The sequence below is a fragment of the Vespa crabro genome, chromosome 1, assembly GCF_910589235.1.
Source record: "Vespa crabro chromosome 1, iyVesCrab1.2, whole genome shotgun sequence".
NCBI classification, from domain to species: Eukaryota; Metazoa; Arthropoda; class Insecta; order Hymenoptera; family Vespidae; genus Vespa; species Vespa crabro.
Window position 1 is genome coordinate 15,718,295 of NC_060955.1, and position 19,907 is coordinate 15,738,201.

Genomic DNA, 19,907 nt, shown 5'->3' on the forward strand with positions numbered 1-19,907 from the left:
CTTATTTAGTACGTATGGAAATAAATGTATACTGAATATTTGCAATATATATGAAGAGAATATAAACTTGCTGAAATCGAATGTCGAAAGAAAAATGAAAAGACCGTCTCCTCATAAGCGATTCCGATGGAAAGTACAGATGCGTACGTGACTTGTATCGATCGACTTCGCGAAGAACCCTTTTGATTCTCTTACCTCGTGAATTTTACTTGGAAAGTTTCTTCAAACGAATACGTTGTGTAAATCGGTAACATCGAAGTAGGCCGAGAAACGAGTACCACTCGACTCTTTATCCCGCGACTCCTATCGTATCTCCTCGAGTTTTTTTTTATCTAGATTGTACGAATTCCGAAGTTTCGTAGAGCTTCCCATTCGATCCTCAAGCCGAACATTATCTGAATCTATGAACCAACTAGACTGATATGTAGATTAAAGTATTCAATATTATACATATTTATTTAATCCACATTTAGAAAAAAAATCAACGTATCCGATATTACTATAAATAACTATGGTCTAATGGGCATTCGAATAGATATTTATTTAAATAGATATTTCGATCTTTATAACTGATCAATTTACTGAACTGCGAAACTATAAGCAATTTTAAAGACCAGAGAGAAGGTTTTTGAAACAATTCTGATCATACCGATTAACAACCGACTAAATCGATCGCGCGAACAAGAACTTCTACAGATTTATGTTTTTCATTTATTGTTTCAGATGGCGATTACTGTAAACGTAGTATAGAAACAGCCGGACTACAGGTATACGGAAGTGGTTATTACAATTCTGCATTTTCAATCTTCGAAACGTCTCGGGTACTTAAAACAACAATCATTCTTTTAATTGCGGTATTTCTCTATTAAAAGAAATCGATTAACAAATTCTATATATGAATACAAATTCTAAACATGTGAACTATGAACATTACTAAAAATGGATAAGTATATGCCTAAGAACTATAAAGTGAGAATAAAGAAGTTGAAATCAAGAAGTTTAATCAAAGGGGCCAGTGTAAAAGAAATATTGATTTCGTTGATCATTAAGTTTGATCTTTCTTTAATGAATACTCGGTGCACGAAATACTTATGTAATTCTCTAATATAAGGTATGTGCCGAACTTATGTATGTTTGTGTGTCACACGAGCGTATAAGTCTTAATTCCACGCTCATCTGTAATCAATATACTCAGCACTTTTCATTATCTTGATTTAAGCGTTGATAAAACATGAATAAAATTATCGACTTTCTCATAATTATTATATTAATAATTTCATTCAATTCGCAATTGCGTAAAACTATACAAGTCTCATTTGTTTACAATTTTAACAATATACAATCAAACTATTTTTGCATCGATCATTACATCGGAAAAGCAGTTACAATATATAATATTCTATCCACTGATAGAAATCATTGCAAGAAAATCATACAGGAACCTGCTATCCGATCTCGTCAGTATAAAATTCGCGCTCGTACTTTTTATCATTTGCTCGAATGACTTTGTTTCTCGCAATTACATGCGTTTAAAATCTTACTACTTTCTCGAAGATGGATGGAAAAGAATGAGAAAAGAAAGAGAGAGACACAGACACCATAGCTGCTTTCATGCGGTGAAATACAATTGTAGCCAGGAAGAGATGTCCAGAAAGTGGTTCGCCCAGTTTCGTAATTTGAAGACGCGGAAACGACGAGCATCCCGGGAATGTCGAAAAAGTAGCCAAGGAAAGTTGGAGATACGTGCGTTTTCATAAAGTCGAGTAAACACGACAATTCAAAGTGATCCGTTACAGTCCATAGGTGATTCGAAGTTCTCTTCGACTACTTATTTTAAAATGAACAGATACGAATCATAATCGATTATATTGTCGAGAAAGTTTTATTGAAAAGTATGTCACATCAATGCGTTAAAATAATACAATTAACCAAATGATGTTTTGTCATCATGTTTAATGACTGAATCAATTCCACGTATGGTCTTGGTCATACACTTACGTAATTCGTTAGTGTTCTTAGATCGAACGTGTTGGATGACTGCTCGACTGATTGAACGTTCGTGATAAATGAGAACTCTGTTCTATTATTCGAATGATTGGCGTTAGAGCAGAACAAGCCAATTCTCTTTTAATAATGATAGCGGTCTACTAGATTTCCTCTTATTCGCAATTTCGATTTTACGGATACGTGTGAAACGCATTATCGATTGCCTGATTAAATCGCCCACTCGATTCCTTATTGCGAAACGAAAATAAAAAAAGAATTTGAAGATTAAAATAAAATAATTATAACATGATTATTTATTTATTCAAAATTAATTTATTCAATATCATAAAATCGTACATACTCTTAATGTAATACCAAATTATATAAAATTAATGTTAAAAATAAGCTACAAGATATACAAATACATGTACAGATGAAAATAAAGAAGGTACCAAAGTATTTAAGGTTCCTTCGAGCGTAATAGAATGGAAGGGTGACATCGAGTAGAAAGGAAGAGTTTTGCGACCTGGCCCAAAACTGGTTCGTCCACTTGCGTAATCGGAAGACCGGGAAGTCGACCCTTTCCGCGAAACGTCTGCAACGCGCACAATGAACCGATTGGTCAGCTAGCAGCCAGCCACTTTCACCATTCACGGATACACGCAAGGAACATTGACGTTAGTGCGTCGTTCGAAACCGATGCTGACTTTTATCTTTTTTTTCTTTTTCATTTTTTTTTTTTTTTTATCTTTTTAAGAAATAATCGAAATTCCTGAAGTAGTCAAAAATAAGAACGAACCAATTTCATTTGTTTCGAACCAAATAATAATCATTCTTTAATTTCAACATGTATGCTGAGATATACATGCATTCTTACGATCGACCGCGAAAGTTATTTTGAAGAGAAAAGAAAGTAACGGGAAATGAAGGAGTCTTCGTCGATTCCACAACAACGAAACGAGATTAAGGCGGATTTATTGATACGTTTCATTTTTAATGTCGATCACTTTATCGATACGCTTGATTTCAATGAATAACCAACAATTAATTATAAAATTATTGAAAGAAATGTTCAATAAAAGAAATCCGCTATATATATTCTCACGTAAACGATTAAAAAATATAATAAAAGACGAAGCATTGTAATCGCATTTTTGCGAAACGTGGATCTTTATCAATCATTAGAGCATATACCTTAAATGCATGCTCATTTCATGAAACTAGTGGCCCATAAGTCTAAGATATCAAAGATATATCCACTAAGTTAATATCAGTTATTAGAAAGATAATGAGACTTATTACGATGGCTCGTTACAAAGAAACAATGCTCACCTTGCGTAATATCACACAGCTCTCGGCGTTGTTTAACCAATGTCACTGTCTCCAATCGAGTCCACGCGCGAGCAACTTTCTCGGATCCTGTCTCCGCTTCTTCTGTCTCCCCATAGAAAAATAAAATTTTTTAACAAACAATATAATCTGGCCGCCTACTTTATTTTCCTAAATGCGTCTCATATATTTTTCTTCGAATATACGTGAATTTCTTCATTAACGTGATAAACAACATTATTCAAATTGTCGTTTCAAGTAAACTGCTATATTCAATACGAGCTTATTTATTAACTTCTCCTAATAAAATCGAACAATATGATTTTTCAAAAATGTTAAAACTCGTCTTATTAATATCGTTCGAACGATTTGCTCTGAACACTGAAATTTAGCTTTTATGATGTCGCTTGGATAGTTGTTGGAATTTCCGTCGAAAAGTCAAGGCCGAAAGAAGAGTAGAATTCTTACGTTCCGTTCGAAATTGTTTTTTTAATTTTATTTATTGCATACTAATGCACGAGTTAATAAATTTATCGGACACTTGCCTAACGAAAACAAAATTCCTCGATATATTACCCATATAGTAATAGAATGTAATTAATTTCTTATTAATAGTCAATAACTTTATGCTTATACTTTAGACTATTATCGAAGACAAGTAAAATCAATCGTATCTCTAACGAGTCGTCTTTATGATCTCATACGTTGTCTTCTTTAATAGTCAAATGAGATGAGAAGGCAGATAAGTTTATACGTACATCTATAGACAGAAACTTTTTTTCGAATCTCACTTTCTATTTTTTTAATTCTTACGAATCGCGTATAGATCACGCAATCCGCTTAGGCGTTAATTAAACGATCTCAGAACGACTACGTCGAATGATCTCTAATCGACGCAATCGTTATGCAAGAGGTACCTTTCAACCATGTATTTTCTATTTTATATGTTGATTTTTGTCAACAAAAAGTGATAGCGTACATCGACAAAACATTACAATAACAACAGACAAAATCGACAAGAAAATATTCTGTTAGATCGAATTTCATTTTTCGTATGGTATTTACGAGAAACTTTCTTATTCATTTATCTTTAACGTTAATTCTATTAAATATTCTTACAACCAGAAAAACCCCAAAACAGCCTTTCGTTAATAGTTTTATTACATAAATAGATAGATAGAAGAAGAAATTAAATAAAAAGGAACAACTATATAAATAAAATTAGAAAAAATACTTTCGCTTTTAGTATTTCTAAACGGAAACGTTTTAACTATTTTTAATATCGTAAATATAATCTGTCGATTATACTTACATCGATTTCACGACGGCGAAATTCGTATAAATTCAATTTGTGGCTTCTCGAATCAAACGCTATTATTTTTTATTTACAATTAAATCTAAGAAATAATCCAAAGTGAAGATTTATTAAACTGCCTCCATAATGTTTAATTTTATAAGACTATTACGAAATATATAAACCAATCAAGAAATTAATCCAGACATTATGTCGATGACAGTGTTTACATTAATTTTATCGTCTCATCGCTAAAGTCGCGAAAGGATTCTTTCGTTGAACATAAAAAAACATGAAGGTCAAGTAGTAGGAATAAATTAAAAACTTCTCCTCTCGAAATATTTCCACGAAATGATATCAATCGAATCTCATCTCCGAAAAAAAATTCACGAGAAAATAAGAATGGGTAGTCTTAAAGAAAATGGAATCAGGCGAATAGAAAAAGCATGTTACATTGCATTTTCATATGTTTTAAATAACAAGATAAGAAAACCGAGGATCTCCTTATCTCGAAGTTTACTTATTTCGAAATTATATATTCATTGAAATGCGAATTACGAAATATTTTATAAATTTAAACAAATTATAGCCGAATTAACTATTCGAACATTGGAGAACAACCGATCGTTCTTTCGTGACAGCTAATTAGTCTATGTCCGTAGGAGGAAGGCATTATTCTCGGCTTATAAGATTAAACGACCGATAGCTCGTTGAACGTTGCAACGTTGAGAGTCCGGTTCATTGCGTGCCGCGAGAATTGAAGAAGAAAAGAGGGAATTGCCCTGACCAATCATCCTATTATACTAGTCTGCTTGTTCGTAGTCACAGTCCGACAACCGACGAGAAGCCCAACTTCACTTTCGCTTGTCTATACGGATTTTATCTTCTTTTTCTTCAAACGTAACTATGTACTTTCCTAAGAGCCAAAACGAGTTAGAATAAGAGGATTTGAATGTTCGAGCGTTGTCCTTCGAACTATTCGGAAAGTACTTTCGAGTTTTTCTATTGATCGTTAAAATCGAACGATCGTTTTAATTTTTTTCTTCGATGCACGTATATAACCATTTTTTTTCTTTTTTTTTTTTTTTTTTGAGTAAAATATCTTGCACTACCATTGAAATAATTTTCATTCGTTCTCTTAACATATAAGTAAAGGTAATAGATAGAGAGATAGTTACAAGTAATAATTTATTACATGTTATCCAATTATGTTCTTAATTAGAATCTCTTTTAACAATCTTTGTAATATATAGATTGCATAGCATATGTAATATGCATGATGAAAAATACTCGGTGCTATCAATATTTACAGGAATTTAAAATCCGTTATATAAACGAACGATAGATTAAAGAATATGTATAAAAGCGAAAGTACAAAGTAAAGAAACAAACAAAAGGAATTCTTATTTCTCAAGCAAAATCTGTCTCCACAGGATATTCTTAATGTGCATAGCGTTGTTTGGAGTATCGTTTCCCTTTTCGTCCCTTTCTGTTAATCGTATCCCCCTCCGAAATAAGCTGATCCCTCTTTTTTCTCTTCGTATCCCGTCTTTATCGTCATCCTCCTGATCGTTGCGAGAGGGTCGGAGTTCATTGTGCCACAAGTGCATTCCAAGTGTCGACCACGCCAATTGTTCGTTATGTTTCTGCTAGCAGTTCTGATTCAACTCGCGAATCTAACGTATGAATTTCGTCTGACAAGCTCAAAATATTTGTGATTTCTCTTCTTTCATTTAAAATGGATTCGATAGTTTCATTAGAGCTCAAATACCAATAGTGATAAGTTTCAATTAGTGGCTCAAGCAATTCTAAAAAATTTCATAAAGAATAGTGATTCTTGTTTGGATTATATCATTAATATATTTGCATACATCAATGAACGTAAGTATGATTATTAAAATGTACAGATACGTTCTTGGTAAACGATATCGATAAAAGGGTTAACAAAATAATAAAAGTTATTCCGAGCTATCGTTAACGGAAATATTAAATAATAAAATTAAAATAACGAATACGAATTCATTTTGGAGCTTTTAATTCGGGCTACTTGAGACTGGTATATACGTTAATTAATTTTCCAACTAGATTCAAAAATCCCCACCAGAACACATTTGACGCATTAAAAAAAGAATGGGAGTAAGAGTAGAAGAAACGGCAGAAAGTTGAATTATACTCTCGTAGACGTGAAACATGCAAACGTGAATTCGATTTGGTTTTTTAATGCGCGTGATTCTCTATATGGAATATCATACAAAAGATCAAGAAGCAATTCTCACGAAATATACAGTTATCGTATATACGTTCGGTGACTAAATGTCACCGAGATATTTTTTTTTCTTCTCTCAGCCGACACAATTTGTCGCTTGATACAACGATCTCTAAAGCGCACCAAAACATTTAAATTATTATCTCACATAATTAAACATGTTTTGAACGTATTTGTTCATTTACAACGAATCCATTCGTTAAACCAAAAAAAACGACGTAAAAACGATAGAGCCTTTGTTGAACAAGATCATGACATTAAAAAGGTTAAGGACGGATCGTTGTGTAAAATAAAATTAATTTCGAAAGTGTCAAGACACTTCAAATGAAAATGCACCTGACACAACGCGGGGAAATATCAAAGAGTATGTGTGTAATTAATACATGTAATGTATAAAAAATACTTGATAATATTAGTTAACAGTAATAGTATCGGACAGAAAAGGTGCAGTGGAACGTAACGCTCATTTTCTTCTTCAAGCGTTGATAAGAAAACGATTAAGATGTCCCCTTCGTAAGTGTCGTGCCTACTCGAATTATCCATCAAGTCCATACTTCCCGTCGGAATACACCCTTTGAAAATGATCCCTCAAACGGACGCGCCTCGTATTTATGTCGTACCTCGGTCTTTCCGGTGCCATGACGACAACCGGTTTAAAAAATTAAATAGCGTCCCCGTTTCAATTCCCACGATAATCTTCATTTGTCTATCTGTGAGTATCAATGTACTTTCTACTGCTCTAATATAGCACGTGTGATAAATCACTCACTGTTCTCGTTAGGTCCATACGAAGGAACAAATATTGCTAACTTTAAATTAGTTTATTGCACGTGCGTCCTGTCGGCCGAAATTTGATAGCGTACGCTAACGTATAGTTAAATTTGCTTTATGTACTGCGCGTCGAATCTAAAATGGCTTATCAGTATGTTTGATCTCCCAGCAGAATTATGTGTTTGTGGCTTCGTTACGAATGTTTCATAATACGAGATAAAGTATGCGAAATGCATTTAGTAACTTGTTAATGAAAAATACAATAGAATCTTCGTTATCTTTACTATAAATATTTCTGACATAACTAATATTATGTATAAAAAATTTTAATTACCATAAAATATATTTTCAAAATCTCCAAATTACTTTATCCACTGTTCTACTACTTTCTCCAACCATTCGGTTTCTACCATTCTACCAGGAAATCCGTCGCGAGTTTTGCGGGTGGCACACTTTCCCTAGCAAAATCTCAATGGTTCTCTGTCCTCTCTCTCTCTCTCTCTCTCTCTCTCTCTCTCTCTCTCTCTCTCTCTCTCTCTCTTCCTTTCTCCTTTTATTCTCCCAAAGAGCAAGCAATAAGCGTAACATTGCACCTTTACCGCGTCTCGCATTACGGATAGTAACGAGATATCTCATAAGTATTCAAAGACCATTGACAAGATCAATATCATTCTTCCTTAATGCTTTCAAAAAACGAAGTATCTCGTATTTTCTTTGTTCACACGAATTTCATGTTTCAGGGATAATCTTCATTCGGAAAAACTAATCAACTTTATTTGAAAAGAATAATTAAGAAGGAAATTATGAATTTTAAGTAGTATTGCCGTATCTGGAAATGAACGTCTTTGGAGTGTGGTTGTTTCTTCTCTGGACGATAAAAGCGTCATATGCGTTGTCGACTGACCACATCTGTACCAGAACTGAAAAGTGAGTAGTTATAAAATATATAATGAAGAGAGAGAAAAATGTGTATACTTAATTAAATTTCTCATAATCAATAATATCTAAAAGGTATAATTATATCTACTACTCGCTTAATAGCTTTGATACGAAAGAACCTTAACACTGATCTTGGCTAGCTTCACTAGATATTCTATTCCATGTTCACCTTGTCGCGTTCGCGTGGCACTACAGCCATCCTGATAAGGGAATCGCCAAAGAGGTTAATGGTTAATTGATCGAACGTTACAGTTACACGGTCACTTCGATGGAAACATACGTACAACCAGTAGTCGTAAACACATTCACGTGGTGCCTACAAGTACCACCGAGATGTCCTAGAACACGAACAGAAATGAGACAACGATATCGAATAAAGGTAAACGACATCAGATATATTAAATCATATACTATCAGATAATCTTAGACAACTAATGTTAAAGAAGTACTAATCTTAAAGACGTAATAGACAAAATTATACATTATAGAAAATCCCTTAATAACAAAAGGAAACAAAATAAGAAAAAGAATCATTATTTAATGCCAAAAGATTCAAGAAACTTCTCTCGATCCAATCTTAATGTCTTAAGCATACCCGTGTTATACGTATGTAACTCTAAGAATTTTACGTCTAAGTTTTCTTTCTCTCTCTCTCTCTCTCTCTCTCTCTCTCTCTCTCTCTCTCTCTCTCTTTCTTCCTTTCTCTCTCTATCTCTGTTTCTCCCTTCGCTTGTATCGTTAATCAAGCAATCCGTTCATTATAGAGACAGCATAATGTAATTCCACCGGTTACTTTCGTATAAAGCGTCGAGCTCGATGTTACTGGAGCAAACATTCCATTTCCTAGAAAGCTTCGGAGCTCGGCTCGTTTCGATATACATAGATATGTACGGTAAACGTGTCCTCGAAACGTTATATAACAAGAAAATCGATCGGACACTTAACGAGAGGGTCTCGATGGTCTATTAGGCTGAAGTCGTTCGATTAAACAATTAATGATGCAAATAAGTGTGTAAGAAAAAGTTACGACACGCAAAATTATAAAATATTTCCTTATGATAAAATCGCTCATATCATGTTTGATGAAACTTCCTTTCTTTTTATCGTTCTTTTCTATCTCTTTCTCTTTCTTTCTCTGTATTTTTCACTCAACGTCATCTCTTTCGTTAACTCGAGCGTGGTCGAATGCGTTAATTATGCCTTACGGGGAAAACGGCCGCTTCGAATGTCTAATTAAACAAATAAAAAGAAACGAAGAAAGGAAGAGAAGGAGCCGCGCCTTATAGGCACGGAGCTCATAGAGCGAAGGATAAGAGAGAAGTTATGAAATCGAGTCAAAAAAATACAATGAAATAATTTGTTGACATATCTTTTTTAATCTCAGAATTTTTTTTATAAATGCATAGCATTTTTATACATACATATATTATTTATACTAAATGTATCAGTATAGGCTTCTCAATAAATCGATAAAACTTACGAGTCCAGAATATTATTATTCAACTATCAGCTCTATATTACACGTCTTTTTAGTATTTGGATATATTATTTCTGTAAAATCACGAAATATCTTACCGTTTCAAAAGTTCTTTCCATTTATCCAATAAGAGACATGTGATTTTTTAAAAACGTAAGACACTCATCCACGTATTTTTCTAGAATTTCGAAAGGCTATTCATTTTATTCAGTATTTATGTAACTACATTTACGAGAAACGAATTTACGAATATAAATCATTATGAGTCCATCAAATTTTTAAAGGAAGACACCTACGTGGCTCATCATTTTTGCATTTCAAATATGATCATCCTAAATTTTTGTTTTAATCGCAAAAATTATCTGAATGATGAAGTGTTCCTGACAAGATATACGATAATTTAAAAGATGAAAGAAGAGAAAGGAGAGTTTGTTACGTGTGAGACAAAAAAGTGGATTTAAGAGCAGATTTTTTTTTATGTTCTACGCATTGAACTTTTCGTGAAAGATCATTTGCACAATAAGATTTGCAACCTAATTCGATTCGATTTCTCTATTTCGTTAAAGTTATTGCCAAAAGTAAAGTACCAGAAGAATTTAAAGAATATGCGATTCGTACATAACATAATCGGCCCGCATATTATAATTTAATAAAAGGCAAAGAAAAGAAAAAAGAGAAGGTAATCGAGATAAAAATGAAAAATCTTGGATCGTGCAAGGCATTCCTTCACGAACATATAAATAGAAAGAATAGGTAGTCCAAACGAAAGTTGTGTCTCAAATATATTACATTTCTTATTGTTATTTATACATAAGATACTTACGTTATCGATATCTTAGAAACATCGAGAATTTAATTTTTCAAGTAACTTTTGCAATTAAATAACGGTGAACTTTTCCTTATTGCATATGAACGAGGATTAATACGGGAAATTTACACAACATACAGCAAATGTTTGTCTAAACTTAGACTATACGAACAACACGATTTCTTCGTCTTATATTTAGTGAAAAAAAAAAAATGATAGAAAAATTTTCTCGTCGTGCCGGAACACAGTGCACGATTTTATCGAATCCATTATATCTCGACGATTAAAAGGATAATGATCTAATGCTGTACAAAGTGATTTCTTCTTACATCGAAGAACGCATATAAAAGAACATAAATGAAACGATATAAGAAAGGAGAAAAGCAAGAATTTAAGTAGATTAGTTCGATGAAAAATGCATCTGACGAAACAATCATATTAAAGTATTAGATTGATCACGCTCTCATAATTTCATCGGCCTCTTGCCGGCCAAGCAACTGGCGAAGGTCTTATTTACATACAACAAAATCTTGAGCAGATATTACATCTAGCATGAGTATTGTAAGACGCGGCGCTAAGCTGGATATGACACGAAACGAATCAAATCGATAACGTAATTCGTAATTCTAGGTTGTAATAGTCATGCACATTGAACGAGCTTCTTACAGAATTTCTGTCTTTAAACGGCCCATCTGGACCGTTCACCGATAAATAATTATTCGACCGTGGCATTCGTAGAATGAGAGGTCCTTGTAACATAAAATACAACCATAAACGTTTTCCACGCGTAAAAGATCGTTACAGAAAATAACGTGAAGAATTATTAAACTTTTCCTGTAAAAAAAAGAACAGTGAAAAAAGACAGAATCTTTCGAAAAACACAGGAGAATGGAATGATCAGAAGTCGTAAATAAAAAGAACAAAAACTAAATAGTTCGGTCTTTGAAGATAAAGAGAATAACGTAATCGAGGTGATGCCATTCTTTCTTTTTTATAATTTTTTTTTGTTGAAATTAACTGGGACGAGAAGATTTTCAGGATTTAAAAATTCAACCACTTGGATCAGTTTCGAATCTGTATCGAATTGTGAAAAATTACGTTATTCTCGACGATAAGATCATTTAACCCTTCCCTTTAACTGTATCAAAATAAAAATCTAGGAGAAATTACGATATATTCTCATTATATCCAGTACGGTTCACTTTTCGTTCAAGATTTAATAACTCGAATCAACAGAATTCGTCTAACTACGATTTAATGAAATTTCTCATTCTATAATATTGCTACAAAATTATAAATGAAAAATTCTTCTTTTTAAAAATAGTGTACAATATTTAAAAATATAATTTAACCAATATTAAAGCAGAAATAAATAAGATAATTGAGTAAGTATATTGAAATCTATGGAAAGTACATACATACATATGTATGTATGTATTCCGTAATAGAGGAGAATGACTACTCCACTTTCACTTTAAAATCGGTACAATGACAGAGTAGCATAGGTTGCAATTAGATAGACATGATTTTAATCTTCAAAAAAGGATCAGTACATTCTGCTTACAAAGGTAAAAAGTAGTACTTCATAATTCTTCTTTTCAGAAATTAGAACATATTACTATCTGTTACTTTTGATCTTAAAAGTATAAAAAAAAGGATGACTGTTTTTTTGAGTTTAGCAACATGTAGGTTACTACATATATGAAATCAAGCATATAAAATTACGTAAACACGAAGATTTTGCTATGAAATTTCTCAAATAATATGCAAACCAACGAATCCTTTTACTTCGACTTTTTCGTAATGTATGCAATAGTATATTTTATATACGTGGGCGTAGTCGAAGGCAGAATGAAATTACGATCGGACGAAAAAAGATGATGGACAAGGAATGTAACGAACGTAGTTGCCGTCTTTAACGAGTTATTTATAAACATCTATTATAGCCTCCTCCAGTGATATCCACTTAAGAGAGATTACTAAACCGTTACACGGATACGCTCTCTCTCTCTCTCTCTCCCTCTCCCTCTCTCTTTCTCTATGTATCTATCTCATTGTCTCTTTCTTTCTCTTTTTTCCCTCTTACTCTTCAGAATCAGAATCTTAAGACTATTTTCCTGTAGAAAAGTACTCGATCGCGGGAAATGAAACAAATCGATAAGATGTCGAAGATATCGATATAAGTACACCGAAGCAATCGACAGTTGATCTAGAGGATAGAAATGTTCAGATAAGCGTTTGAATGAATGGAATTCTTTTCCAGTCGGAAATCAAGACCAGGAAGGTGAAGGAGTGCTGCGAGGGTTACAAACTGGAAATTCGTGACAAGAAGGACGGTGACGCGAGCTGTGTGCCTTTTTGCGAGAACTGCCTCGCGGGTATTTGCATTTCACCGAACAAATGTCAATGCGATCCAGGATATCAAGGAACGGATTGTTCGAAAGGTGAGTCTTAATAAGACGGAAAACAATAGAAGTATAATAGAACATAATATTCATTAAAAAGTTTAATATATTTAGATTAGTTATAATAAGGTACTTAAGAAATACAAAATTTCTATAGCTTTGTATAACTAGAGATAATAATTATTTCCTTCCGCATATTTCTCCTTCTCTCTCAAATAAAACAAAATAAAGATTAAAGTTGCCGTTTCATATCTTTAAAGGTTACGCTATTCATTCATCTCCCACCGTTTCCAACTGTGACAAGCATCGAACCTCTTTATCAGTTTTCGTTCTTTCTCTTTCGCACCTTTTAATAACTTAAAAAAAAACCAGATATAGATGTAAATATCTCTATACTAAATCCTAGCAACGCTTATTTGACCAAAAAAAAGAAGACAAAAAAATAATGAAGAGATTTTTAAAGAAGATAGAATCTATACATGGTATCTCTTTTTAAACGATATGACCAAATATCTCAGGTCCTTGGTTGCATAAATGAATGTTTCAAATAATGGACGCTAGGTTTTAAGAAGCAAATATAATATTTATTGTAGTTATTTTGTAAATGGCACTATTGTCAAGATACGGAACTCATGACATCTTTTTTTAAATGGAAATCGATATTTTCAGTCGAGTAAATGTTGTATAGAATATCAATACGAATTCAAGGAATACCTGTAGTATACCTTTTCACAGATATTTCATCGAGTCATAACGCCTTGAAGTTGAATAAACTGTATAATCACAATAATATTTTTTATGACTGTTGAAGGGCATCGTGCTTTATATAATTGCAACTATAAAAATGCATGAACAAAAATAAATAAATAGATAAAAAAATAACAAGAAAAAAAATTTATCAATAAATTCATTGGTTATCAGATGTTTATAGGAAATTTAATGAAATTATAGTGTTTATACAGTTTGTTAAATTTCAAGGCGCCATAACTTTATACTTTATATTTTATTAATATTGAAATATCAATAAAAAAGTACAATGTAGATATCTTTCAAACTCATATTGATATTTTCTATAATTTTTGTTATCTTATTTTTGTTGTAGACTTGAAATATCCATTTCCATTTAAAAAGATTGTTATAACTTTCGCATTTTGACAACAGCACCCTCTAGGAAATATTTGCAATATGAATTATATTTCCCTCTCGAAAACTAGTAGTTTTCATTTGAAATATTTGGTTATACAATCAATAAAATGAGATATATTTGGTCATATTGTTTAAAATGAAACACCTTATAGAATCATCATTTCATCAATCGGGACCCGCAGACTTTCTTACACAACAGAAATACTTTAATGTTTGGTAACGGTCCAAATGGATGATTATAAATTTCATACTGGACGATTGTGAATTACGATTATACAATAAATCATTCAATCTGAAAATCCTGCTACTTTGAAATGATATATTCGTCTTAAGATATTTATATAACTATTTTATGAAAAGTTATTGAATTAGTTATTACGTATATAGATATGTAGATATATGTATATTGAAAAATATAATATATAAATGATACCTTTCACAACTATCGTAACATAATCGATTGGTTAAATCGGTCCAGCGTGCAAAGGGACAAGATTGCGAGAAGCAAATTCATCGATGTTGAGTAACATTAGAAACACGATACTACAAAGCAGACTCTGACGTGTTTAGATTGGATTCAATACTTTCGAGCTAACCTACTAAGCTCGAATTAACGTCGGATAATCAAGGAAATCTGCATAATCCGCCGTTCCTCTGATGAAAATAATTTACAGGAACACGCGTAATTTCATTACGATGCTTAAAAATATCGTGGAAAAATCTTGGCTAAAAAACAATCATTTCGTGTAGCAGCTTTCGCAAATTTATTTGTTAACATTTTCGATGCTCGAATGAGAACAATCCGAAGTTGTGAATATATCCGATTAATATAAAACACACAAAGCTTTACCGTGATAGGACGAATAAATTTCACGCTCGGCGAAACGAACCGACCTTCCCAAATTACGAAGATTGCCAAAGCAACTTAAAATAGAGAAAATAAGAAAAAAATGCTTTTTAAAATACGCGTGTTCAAACGCGAATCGCGATAAACGAGAGTTTTTCCGCTCGGTACGTCATCGTTGCTAGAACGATTTCTTAATAAAAAAGTCAATGGCTTGGCCGTCCATGATTACTTGCAGTATATTTTCTTTAACTTAACGTTTGTATCTATATGAATATACAATGTACAGCTGTATTATTAAAATAATAAGAAAATTTCGAATATTAGAATATTCTCAGATTTAACGCGAAATTTATACTAATTGAAGAAATTTAATTTCTCGAAGATTAATTCTAGACGAGTTATTCAACATATTTCTTTATAAATTTATATATAGTATTCTTAGCGGAAGTAGTCCAAGAATAGACCAGTTTTTTGCAATTCGCGGAATCCTTGCGCAAAACTATTTGACCCATTTAACAATTTACAGCGTTTTACAAGTACGCATCTCATTTTAATGTCACAATTTTCTTTCTGTATAAAGAACATGCAGCACATATAGTCTAAACGTTAATGTCGTGTTAAACACTGGAATGTGAATAATTAGCGTATATGTAGCACCGAAGGTGTGCTATGAGTAATAAGAAACAATCTCTTTCGCAATTGCATCCCTATCTTGATTTTGATAGGCTGAAGGAGAAAAACCTTGAGCGACGAGTAAAAAAAATAAGTAAATTAAGATCTTTTAGAAAGTTGACCATATTAAAATTGATGCACATTAATCTGTGTAAATTTTAAACTTGTTTTTCTTTCTTTCGCGTTGAGTCGATTGAAGCAACAATTTTGATGTCGATTCTTTCGAAGTGAAGAGACGTATTTCCCACGATGACGCTGCATAATAAGAGAGGAAGGAAAAACGTGTAGAAGCGATAGCAAGCCAAGAATAGAACGTTTTTTCACATTACGCATACACGTTTTGTAATAGCGTTTGCCTGAAAGAAGCAAGAATATTCTTTGCTCGATGTCCGTTATGTATATCTGTTGTTATTGCCAAAGCATATTTCAATAGATCCACGCATATTGTTACTAAAACGCGTTGTGGGCACTCGCGATCCGTCTGGATAAATATTATATCCACGATCGAGGACTCTTTGAAAGTTACGGATGCGCGGAAGTTACGAAGTCCTCACTTTCCCGACGAGTTTCGAGAAGCTTGAACACAGTGGAACTCTCTCGACTCGAAACGATTCAAAGAGAATTGACATTACAGAAGTAAACAAAAATCGTTTAGAACTTTAAATACGATTGTTCGATCGTGATAAAATAAGACCGAAATCTTTTATTGAATTTTGAAAAATTTTTTCAACAATTAAAAATAATATAGAAATACATATAAATAAATAGATAAATATTAGAACGTCAAATATAATTATAAACGTCCAAAGAATAAAACTTTCAGACTATTTTCTAGAATGCCCTCCAGGATTATGGGGCGTGCAGTGCATGGAGAAATGCGAATGCACCGAAGATGTTATTTGCGATTTCAGAAATGGTACTTGTTGCCCATCAGGTTTCTGGGGACCAAGGTAATACTGAATCGTTATTATTCAACGGCGTTTCGTTTCCTTATAACATTTGTATCGTATTCTATAAATTATTTTAAATAGAATAATATGGATGATCATAATATTTATCGTTAGATGTGAACAAAATTGTCCACCACAACGCTGGGGTCGAGGATGTAAAAACTTCTGCAACTGTAAGGGACATATTAACCATTGCCATCCTGAAACCGGACACTGTACTTTCACAGTTACCGACATACATTCTACATCTAAAACCACAAATGCAGTTCAATTATTCAGTACGAAAAACATAGAATTCAAAAAAAGAACGACGGACCTTTCTTGGACGACCGACCATATCGTGGAAGAAGGTATACATTTTTTATACGATGATAATAAAAGCTCTTAACGAATCATTGTAACTTGTTATAAATTAATGAATTACATAAAATAATATTTTCGTGAACTTATCATTTCTTAACACAAGAAATTCTTTTTTTATTTCCTTCATTAAAATCGACAAAGTAGTGACTGATACCAAGTTACATGACTCATTCTGTATAACTTTTAATTATCATGATTAGATACTGTAAGAGCTTTTATTAGTTCCCAAGTAGTTTCCAACAATCGCGTTCATAGGATGGGATAATTATGTTACACCATCGAGCACGGATAGTAGTTTCGAAAACACAAACAGCGAACCAATCTCTCAAACGGATTCAAATGTTAAAATTAAAACGCATAATCAAGAAAATGATATCACAAGCACCAGCACAAATCGACCGTTGATCGTCCTTGTCTCTGTTCCGGAACGACAAAAAACTATCTTGACAAAAGATCGAAGTAAGTTCGCATTAAAGGATACCTTTTTGAGACATTTGGAAGAAAAAGGAGAACTTCATGATGACCTACCACTGAAAACTGATTATATCAAAACTATTCATAAAGGTTCGTATATACGTAAAAGAAAATAAAGCTGACGTCAATTTGTATTTTGGCTTTTCGACAGAAAATGTTACACCAGCGGCATCAATCCGATTGGATGTCGCGTTGATTATTATCGCATCGATCGTATTTCTCAGTCTAATGTCAATCGCAATTATGACAATCATACACACAAGGACGAAACTTTTTGAGACAGTACGACTTTCTATCTACAACGACGAAAAGGAGAAGAATAGTAACCATGAAAGCGAGAAACAACGACCACCCAGAAGAATTTCAACGATCATTAATAGTACTCTACCTCGTAAGTTATGTCAATGACGTTACATTTTCTCTCAGTTGATACGTAATTCACGCTTCCTTTTGCGATAAAACTTGCCAGTGAAATCTGTACGTCCTTGACTTTAATCATTTCTCTCATGTTCACGAAACCCTCACTCGATGACTTTTGATAACTTTGCTCGCTTTTGCAAAGATTACCTTACAATAAATTTGAATCCAAAAAAACTAAATCCTTTGAAATTCAAGGATCAATAGTCATGCTTTTAATATTTTTTACATATTCCTACACAAGCACACAAGTGCTATTAAAATATTTAACAAATTATGATAATGTTTAAGAGATACCTGTACGTACGAATCCAGACTTCTTTTCAAATTCTGAACAAGTCGGTACAATCTTACCAGCTACTATAAACATCGAACCCGTAAATAGTTACGCTAATGGCACCGCAACGATCGGCCTTCGAATATCCGGTCATCTTCGTGGTAAGCTAAAGAAAAATATTCTTAACAATTATACTACGAATAATCGAAATTATGTTCTAAATCGACTTTCACCGTTTCCCTGTTTCAGAGCTGCTGCAAGAAGATCATTATGACAGGCCACCGACGACCTTGCTACGCCTACACACGGACTTCGAGTCGAACGGCGAACACCTCTATGACGAGATTCCTTTACAATCGACGGGCTTCTGCGAGCGTAAAAGCACGTGATCAGCTCGAATATGATTAACTCTCTATTTGACTATATCTCTTTCTCTCTCTCTCTGTCTCTCTCTCTCTCTCTCCCTCTCTCTCTCTCTCTCTCTCTCTCTGTCTCTCTTTCTTTATCTCTTTTTATCCTTCTTTCGTACAAATACATATGGAATAAAACGTATCATTTATTAATGAAATATTAGGTGTGGATAAATAGAAAAGTATATGTATGCATATACATATGTACGTGCCAGACATGTGTTCAAAACAAAATTCTCCAAGAAAAATCCGACCTAACTGGTTTTCGTCTTTACGCATAGCAATTGAACGCGCAAGGTTGCATGTAAATTATTGATTATTGATTCGATAAAGTAATAAAAAATTAAATAACAACGATGACTGTTCCCTAACAGTCCGAACAGTAATACACTTCCTTACGAGTAATAAATTTACTCAGTGGAACGTGTAGAGTTCAAAGAAACTAATGCCGTTATTTATTTAATTTTTTTTCTTTTTCATAAGCTTACGTACAAGTATTTTTTCGAGTTACATGCATCGAATCAAAACTAGACACTGTTTATTTGAAGGAGAGATAAAATGTTATGTCGTATTTGAAGATGATTAATATTTCTAATTACTATTCGTAATCATCATTTTATATAAACAGTCTTATCAGTGACAGGATTTTGTAATGAAGTCGTCAGTGTTCGTTATTATAGATAAACAGTAGATATAGTTTTAGAAATGTAATACTTATTTTATATTGTCTCGTAATTAAAAGTTCAAAACCGAAAATTTCGAAATTCGTATGTATACAATAGAATAGATTATGTTATTTACTTCGTATAAATATCTTATTATATTTTTAATTTTTTATTATAACGAAAACTAAAACCGTTTTTATATAACATATGTATGTATCTAATTTATGATATATTCGACTAATCCCATATGAGTTTTCCTTATCGATGTATGAAAACTAGGGCAGTATAACTGTCATTATGCATTCGAATCTTATCTCATCACCCTATGTCCTTCCCACTGAGTTATCATTAAAAAAAGAAAAAAAGAAAATAAATAAGAGGAAGACCAAAAAATTGTGTTGATGCATAAAA

General features: G+C 32.8%; 2 protein-coding genes across 9 annotated transcripts in view; both read left to right on the top strand.

Annotated features, from left to right (window-relative positions):
* LOC124425713 (angiotensin-converting enzyme) overlaps positions 1-1,259 on the top strand; it is a 31,574-nt gene extending 30,315 nt beyond the window's left edge. For both annotated transcript variants that reach the window (XM_046966450.1, XM_046966458.1), the window contains one exon: positions 724-1,259. In XM_046966450.1, the coding sequence (XP_046822406.1) occupies positions 724-869 (146 nt within the window). In that variant the 3' untranslated portion in view covers positions 870-1,259. The remainder of the gene's footprint in view (positions 1-723) is intronic.
* Positions 1,260-5,357: 4,098 nt separating this feature from the next.
* On the top strand, positions 5,358-19,889 carry LOC124425729. 7 transcript variants are annotated; one of them, XM_046966536.1, is made up of 11 exons: positions 5,618-6,490; positions 6,695-7,239; positions 8,387-8,573; positions 8,838-8,964; positions 13,134-13,314; positions 16,764-16,890; positions 17,005-17,240; positions 17,509-17,817; positions 17,879-18,118; positions 18,436-18,582; positions 18,671-19,889. In XM_046966536.1, exons 3-11 carry the CDS (start codon positions 8,482-8,484, stop codon positions 18,808-18,810), a joined length of 1,599 nt encoding a protein of 532 aa, XP_046822492.1. In that variant the 5' UTR covers positions 5,618-6,490; positions 6,695-7,239; positions 8,387-8,481; the 3' UTR covers positions 18,811-19,889. The 7 variants fall into 7 exon arrangements, with proteins under 7 accessions (XP_046822473.1, XP_046822482.1, XP_046822521.1 ...); XM_046966517.1 differs by lacking the exons at positions 5,618-6,490; positions 6,695-7,239 and adding an exon at positions 5,358-5,509; XM_046966526.1 differs by lacking the exons at positions 5,618-6,490; positions 6,695-7,239 and adding an exon at positions 5,447-5,595.
* The last annotated feature ends 18 nt before the right edge of the window (positions 19,890-19,907 follow it).

Bases quoted from the DNA above. Each gene is read 5' to 3' on its own strand.
- LOC124425729 (XM_046966517.1), top strand. From the start codon at position 8,482: ATGAACGTCTTTGGAGTGTGGTTGTTTCTTCTCTGGACGATAAAAGCG. The intron at 13,315-16,763 runs GTGAGTCTTAAT...TAAAACTTTCAG, and splicing joins AGGAACGGATTGTTCGAAAG to ACTATTTTCTAGAATGCCCT. The intron at 18,119-18,435 runs GTAAGTTATGTC...ATAATGTTTAAG, and splicing joins CATTAATAGTACTCTACCTC to AGATACCTGTACGTACGAAT.